Below are 7,779 nucleotides of genomic sequence, written 5' to 3' on the forward strand. Positions count from 1 at the left end.
ATCGGAAACCCTGGCGGTGAAAACCAATGTGCCTGGACTTGGGAATATACAATATACATACTCACTTGTCTTTTACAGTGTTTGCCGCCAACACCACCCTAACCCGTCTTCGAGGATGGCCGAAATGGCTGGCCCACAACATTATGTCCAACACGTTGACGTAACTAAGCTCGTGCTTTCATACTAGGAGGGCTCACTTATAGTGATTTACGATTGAGTATTGAACTCGCTCGTTTACCACGCTAAACGGCGTCTTGCTGGTTCTAAATATAGGTGCATATCCCTCAACAGCGCACGAGATAATTAAAATGTCAAATACCATATAACTGTTCACTGCTGACAGCACCCGATCTCGCTGAAGGTCAACCACCGTTTAGATCCAGTCTATAAGATCATATCCGCTGTTTTTATTGACAAAGTCCGCGATATATGTACTAATCCTGTCGCCAAACTGGCTACACCAGTCAGACTGCTACGGAGCAGGGTTGTCACCACTGGTGCTGATGTGGCATCTGACACCGTGGCAGTTGGTGATCGGTGGTGTTGGGAGCTGGAGCACCACACGGGAGGCAGGTGAGAGCACGTGGAGCAACGCACCGCACGTGGAGCACCGCACGGGAGGCAGGTGAGAGTGTGCTCACGTTACGGAGAAGAGATCAGTGCTGGATGGTGTGTACTCACGAACACTTGCCGTTCACGAAGCAAAAACCGGTGCAGTTGTTTTACAGTTTTCGTTTCTCGATTATTTGTTATCGTTTTTTTTTTTTAAATAGGCTGCATTTCACACCTACATAGGCTTGCCGTCATAATTGAAGGTATATTGCTGCCCACTGCATAATGCATCAATCGACCAATGACATTAAAGTGTTCTAAGCAGTTTTGTTCTATGTATTTCAGAATATCACGTCATCTTCCAAGTGGTAGCTTGAGCATCCTGGATTAATTGGTGTTTCTCTTCAGTCTTCACCTTTGCTCTCCGAACGCTTCTGGACGCTTTTGATCAAGCCATGCTGCGTATGAACGCATCGTTTATGCTTGTGACGCTTGCAGTTTTGAAAGCGCTGGCTGTCGCTCAAGGCAGCAATCCTTCCGTCATGATCGTGCTGCTGGTGCGCAACAAGGAGACCTACCTGCCGTACACGCTCTCACAGCTCAGCCGGCTTGACTACCCCAAGGAGCGGCTGGCGCTATGGATCGCCAGCGACCACAACCAGGACCGATCGGCCGAGATTCTGCACACCTGGCTGGAGCGGTACAGTCTGCCTTATCTGTCCGTGGAGGCGTTCGTCAACGCCAGCTCGCCGTCGCTGCGGCCGGACGAACGCAGCGCCGTGCGCTTGTCTCCTGGCCGGCTCCGCGCCGTGGGTGATATGAAACAGGAGGCCCTGAAGAGGGCGAGAACACTCGGCATAGACATGGTCTGGTTCCTGGACGCTGATGTCGTTCTACACGACCGCTCCGTCCTCCGCCGTCTGCAGAGTGTGCGGAAGCCGGTGGTGGCGCCGATGTTACGCTCCGCCGGAGGGTACTCCAACTTCCAACCCAGCATCGGCAGGACCTCGCCTCAGGAGGAGGATGCTTTCCCACGAATCTACTCTGGTCGAGTACGTGGCTGTTTCGCGGTGCCTCTGGTCCGTTCATGTGTGCTGATGGACCTGCGTGACCCCCGCACGGCGAGTCTTACGTTCGTCTCGCAGAGCTGTGAACTCCAGCGGGAAGTGGAGACGCTAGACGACGCCGTCGCTCTGGCGATATCGTCGCGAAACTCTGGTTTGAAAATGACCGTCTGCAACGGGGAGGATTTCGGTCTGACGCCAGTACCGCTGTCGCCGACCCAGGAGCTGAAGGACGAGTGGCAGAACCTGCTCGCCATGAAGCTGGAGACGCTGATAGACCATCCTCCGATGTCAGTGGTGCCTCTGATGCGTCTCTTCCTGCCGCCACCGCCCACCAAAAGTCGTCTCGGCTTTGACCGGATCTACGTGATCGGCCTCGGGCGTCGCCCGGAGCGGTGGCGCCGGCTGAAGGCCTGCTTCGACGAGATCGGCATCGAGGCAGTGAGAATGCTCGCCGTCGATGGCCGAAAACTCACCGACGAGTTTCTAGAGGAGCGCGACATTCACCCTCGAGGAGAAGGAAGAAAGAGATTTATCAACAAAGGTGAAGTGGGCTGCTCGTTGAGCCACTACTACATATGGCGTGACGTTATCAAACACAATCTGAGCCGCGTCATTATTCTAGAAGACGACAGCCACCCTTCCGCTGATTTCCCGGCGCGCCTGCGGCAACTCGTTGACGAAGTCGACCGTCTGCGTCCCGAGTGGCATTTTCTCTACCTGTTCCGCGAGGCCGCATTTCCGGACGACTTTGAGCCGGTGGAAGGCTCCGAACACCTGGTCCGACCCGGTTTCAGTTACACCACACTAGCGTATGCTCTGACACGCTCTGGCGCCGAGACGCTATTGAGAGACGACCCGCTTAAAAACCTCCTCTGCGTGGATCACTACATACCGCTGATGTCAGGTGAAGTCCTCTTCTCGGAGTGGATGGAGGTGTACCCGAGTGCCGGCACGTTGAGAGTGTACTCTGGTAGAGAGAATATTATTGAACCGGTGAAACGTATTGGGGAACATGGTTTTGTGAGCGACTGTACGGAGGTTGATGATTTATTTGGCGAAGTCAGCTATGGGAATGAAGTTGAGGAGTGTAACATGGAGACTTTGACGTAACTACGGTTGTGGCAAGCTGGTTTGTGTTGTGGAAAGCAGGTGCTAAAGTATTTATCCTGGCTTCTTGATGATGTTGTGGTCGTGATCTTGATTATGATTCGTGACGCTGTATCGTAACGATTCGGTTAAGAAAGTGTCAAAAATGATGGGTCGTTATGTCTTAACCCTCGCATGTGTGCGGCGTTTGCCAGCTTCTAATGTGTAGGGGGGGGGGGGGGTCGGTTGGACCCCCTCCCTTGCCGTTTGGCCCCTGATCGAGCTAGAGCTTCGCGGAAAAAACGAGCGTGTTGCCCGTGACGAGAGGAAGCCGATGATACCCAATTTTAAGGTTCTAGGACATTGGTTGACCTTCCAGGTCAGGTCAATGACCCAAGGTCGGGAAAATCGGGACCTGTTAGAAAGTCGTAAAGTGTGGCTGCTAAGGGTTTTTTTCGGGGTGCTGATCACGAATATCGTGTTAGTTTTGATCACAGATGATGTCTTTAAGCATTTAGACCAGGTCGGGTCAGGTCAGGTCAACCAGTAGGCGTCGTGACGGGTATTCGTATTACGTGTCAACCGCCTCTGGCAGCTTCGTAACATGTTACGAAGTCGCCAAAACTACTTCGTAAATGTTCAAATGGTTGCTAAATTCGAATTCAGCTCCAAAAACTAGCCTAGAAACATGTAAAACTCGAAAAAGTGAAACGAGGTCACCAAAGGTCAATGACCTGACCTGACCTTCAGGTGACCTTGACACCCACCCTAATGCATGGGAGCAACATCAAATCACATGTTTGAACGTTTGAAACCACGAAAAGCTTGCAAACGCGCGGCTAATGCGAGCCGACATACGCGGAATCGCGATTCCGGCCAAACATGGTCTCGGAAAAGAGGTCACAGGTCAAAGGTCATTAGGGTCAGGGTCATGAAATTTTCAGGGTAGGTGTAAAATTGATCAATGTGAGGGTACTGAAAGTTTCGTCGCGATCGGCCGTTTTTTACGCGAGTTATTCGCGAAAAACCATGGGGGGGTCCATCCGACCCCCCTACACATGCAAGGGTTAACACATGGGTGATGCTGACAATCAGGACTTTTTTCAGTCATAAGGCTGATTTTCCTAAGCATAAATAGTGCATGCTGCAGGCCATTGACGAGTTACGCTGTGCATTCCACTTATCACCTTTGCAACAAGACATACTCGGGTAACTAACCATATCCGTTTTTTATACTTTATTACCGTTAATTCCTTGCTTTAGAAGGTCAGCAGATCCTGGAACAGGTCCTGTCGTTCGTGTCGTGAACAAATTACAAGCCCGTAATGCCAATCTATTTATGCCAAAGTTTCGTTTTGTGGCGCATGTGACAATAAGAGCATTATAACATTATAACGAAAGGCTCATTATTTTAGCCAAACGAAATCGTGACAAATCGCTTACCAGAAAGGGTTGTCCAATTTTCTTTCAGCAGCTGTTCTGCAGAGAGGTACCTATATATGTTGCAAATGGGTAGGGATCGGCGGTCGCTAATTTGGCACCTTTCCCTAGCACTGAGAGCTTTTTTGATTCCTTTTAAGCATATTAGGGGAGTTGGTCTAAAACAACACCCTGATCATTTCTCCGAATATACCCCAAAAACACTTTCTTTGAATATCGCTCTAATTTCTTCTAATATACCTAGGGAGCGTATAGGAAAGAACACATTGAAATAAGGAAGGATATAGACTGGAGCTGGCTCGGATTTACTTCCCTCAGCATAGGCACATGCCTCTGCGCATTCTTCCGCCCAGTTTAACGTTTAGTCACCGCTACCAGCTTTTGTTTGTTTGTTTGTTTGTTTTGTTGGGTTAGGCCCTTTCGGTCCAATTAGACCATTTCAGAGCCGGAAGGATGATAGGAATTAGGGGGAGACATTGGTCTGGGCAGGCACCCTAGTGAGTCGCCGGGGCTGAGCCCGTCCGCGTATTCGCCAATTGTATTACACGAATCGGCCAACCAATAGCTTGCCTCCTGAGTGACGTCAGCGTGGCGTCATACTTTCGGTCCTCGCCCTGGTGGCGTCTATTGAAGCTAGGTTTTAAGTTATTGACATTTAAGCTACGCGGGGTACATTATCGCCGTGGCGAAGTGGTTAGAGTATGGGACTGGTGATTCAGAGGTAGGTGGTTCGAATCCACTCGGCGACTTCGATTTTCGTGTCATCTGTCATTGTGCGTTTTTTATACATTTGTAACGGCGTGCACCTAAGAAATCAGACGTAGGCATTCTTCTAATGAATATGTTGCATAAGATAGATATTTGCAGTCCAACTGATTGGTTCGGTTTCGGTATTTTCCAATGGTCTTTGTTTGTATTTGGTTTGGTAGCGGTGTTCTGATTTTCTGTGATTGACATCACTAATGCATAGTGCATACTATGCGAACGTAGCCAATGGAAAGACAAATGGTGCTGGGCGATGGCCATTCATTGATCAATATTTCTCACTGCCAATGGGTGATAGCACGCAGCATTGACAGGGGCGGCGCTGACCTTTTGAAAGTAGGTGGGCACTTGGCAAGGTAAAGTACCTAAAAGTAGCGAAACCTAAGATGAAAAGTAAAAATCGCACGCTGGTAAGCAGGCTATTAGATAGCTTTTCGTGTAAGAATCACCATTCACAAAAAAAGTTCGGCATAGCTGTTAGCGTAATCACGGGACGAGATAATCAGTTTCCAGCCGTCAGAGCGTCATCTATAGGAGCTATGCCCTAACTATAACTTTTACATTTCAGCCGCCAGGGGGATACCTAAGTCCTCTTACTTGGAATCTAGTTAAAGTCAAAAGATTTATATTAGACGTTTATGAAGATAACTTGGGACTGGTTGTTAAGTTGCATGCTCACGGCGGGCTGTCATCAATTTATCTCTATACATGTCTTATCTGATCGATGAAATAATACAGGAATCCGTTGTCATTCGAGTGTGTTTCATAATAGCTCTTCCGACTTTGACGAATATCGACAGTGCCGTAACAAAATTGGTAGTTCAGGTATAGACTGCAACTGCAGTTCTTTTGCAACTTATTCCTTAATCAGATGAACACTTGTCAGAGATTTATTGGGCGTACGATATTGGCGTGCGAACGTAAGGGCCAAAAATGCGCGTCTACGACCGAGTTCTTTTTAAGAGAAAAGAACCGCTGAAGCAAGAATCGAACCAACGACCTGTCGTGCATCACACCGAGACTCTAACCACTCGGCTACGGCGACACATACATGTCTGACAGCCATGTACAATGCAAAAATAGTCTCAACTCAAATCTAGCCTCAATGCATGCATTGTCGCGGCGGATGGCTATGACGTCGCACTAGAGATGTCGCTAGTTGATGGGCCGATTCGTGTAATACAATTGGCGAATACGCAGCCCGTCCAGAGGACAGGCCACCCAGCCCCAAGGCACTCACTGCACCCGGCTACGGGGTGCGCTCCCTCGGGAGCAGCGGTGCCGCTCCAAGGGAGCAGCCCGCATGAGATAAAGTTGCCTGCCCAGCCCGGAAGGGGGTTGTGGCGTGGAGGAGAAGGATTTCAGTATCCTGAGGATAGAAGCACGGAACGGTGCTACCAGCTTTCTGATTAAACGTTAAAACACTTGTGATATGCACTGTATAGTGCGCAGCATGCACTGTATAGTGCGCAGCATGCACTGTATAGTGCGCAGCATGCTCTCCGTGGGAAGGCAGCAGCTGTCAGAGACCTCTGGCGGTTGTACGCAGTACCAAAGCTTTAGTCGTCTACCGCAAGTGCCGCTAGTGTAAGAGGGCTGCTGATAGCTGAGAAAAGTCTCAACCGTCCCATCTTTCCCAACCTCGGAAAGTACAAATCCTTCTTCTCCTCGCCTCAAATCCCGTGTTCCGGGCAGGACAGTCGCTTTTATTCGACGTGAGTAGTTCGTCAGGAGTAGGCTCAGTTGCGGTGGGTTGACCGTTAGCGGGGCTGGGTGGCCTATCCAGGTCCACGTGATGGGCTCAGCCCCGGCGGCGCATCAGGGTGTCTGCCCAGACCAATGCCGCCCTGCCCAAAGTCCTATCATCCTTCCGGCTCGGGAAAGGTATCGCCAAACTGAAAGCGTGTAACCACAAAAAAACGAAAAGAAACACCGCAAAAAAGTGTAGGGTAAAATAGTCATTTTCACGACGGGCTACCTATCTGGTGAATGCACCAAACTTGCCCAAACCTGCAACCAATCTCTTTTACAAAAAATCTTCATAGCATGAATTCATTTCGGTGTTTTAATCGAAAATAGTGTTTGACAATTTGACAAATTAGGTATAGGGGAGAGTGGGGCAATGGCGGACGGTGGGTAATGCCGGCCACCCATCTCTAGTGAGTACTTTGCCCATCACTAATCAGCTGATGTTGTTTACATTTCAGTTGAGCGCCATTCTAGCACGTGGTGCAAGTTTGTCACGGTAGCTCCATTATTTTCATTTTTATAGCGTCAAATGTGTTTTTCGTATCTGATTTTTAATTTTTGTTGCATCTATTTGCTGACTGTGAAATGTGTTAACGCATTTTCAGAAGTGCTGCTTTGCAATGACCTTCAATTAAGCCTTTCTTAGGCGACTGCTGGATGTGAGGCGTTTGCGGCGCAATGCCTTTGACTGCTGCCTGCTTTCTTAAAATAAGGCTGACCTCGGGGTAATACCGGACACGTGTCCGGAATGACTCCACGCGATTTTGTTTGCGACTTCTGTCGTTAAAGCTCAACGTTTCGGGTTGCTGTGTTTACGGCTGTATTAGTTTGCTTGCTGTGTTTACGGTTGTGTTAGTTTGCTGCTCTGTTGGCGCCGCGCTGTTGTGTTGCAGCGAGTGCAGTGTGGTGTTGCAGTGCAGTGTACTGTTAACTGCTGAATACAGTTGTCGTTTCTTAATTCTCACTTAAATTTCCATCGAAAGAACGGTTTAAGGATGAATACCAGTGACGATATTTCGACTTTTGTGCTATTGCACTTAGTGGCCGGCATTACCCCTCGCTTTTTTGCACCTCCATTTTTCACCACATTTTTGCGTAGGCTCTGAACAGTGGCGGCGGA

The 7,779-nt window shown here is 49.2% G+C and overlaps 1 protein-coding gene across 1 annotated transcript; it reads left to right on the plus strand.

Moving 5' to 3' along the window:
• The first annotated feature begins 338 nt into the window (after nt 1-338).
• On the plus strand, nt 339-2,879 carry LOC122374962 (glycosyltransferase 25 family member-like). Its single transcript, XM_043354066.1, has 2 exons — nt 339-625; nt 898-2,879. Exon 2 carries the CDS (start codon nt 1,008-1,010, stop codon nt 2,727-2,729), a length of 1,722 nt encoding a protein of 573 aa, XP_043210001.1. The 5' UTR covers nt 339-625; nt 898-1,007; the 3' UTR covers nt 2,730-2,879.
• Nucleotides 2,880-7,779: the final 4,900 nt, after the last annotated feature.

The sequence above is a fragment of the Amphibalanus amphitrite genome, unplaced genomic scaffold (genome assembly GCF_019059575.1).
Source record: "Amphibalanus amphitrite isolate SeventyFive unplaced genomic scaffold, NRLGWU_Aamphi_draft 001748F_arrow, whole genome shotgun sequence".
Taxonomy (NCBI): domain Eukaryota; kingdom Metazoa; phylum Arthropoda; class Thecostraca; order Balanomorpha; family Balanidae; genus Amphibalanus; species Amphibalanus amphitrite.

What these genes read in the sequence shown, in the direction of transcription:
- LOC122374962 (XM_043354066.1), top strand. Translation starts at nt 1,008, where the DNA reads ATGCTGCGTATGAACGCATCGTTTATGCTTGTGACGCTTGCAGTTTTG.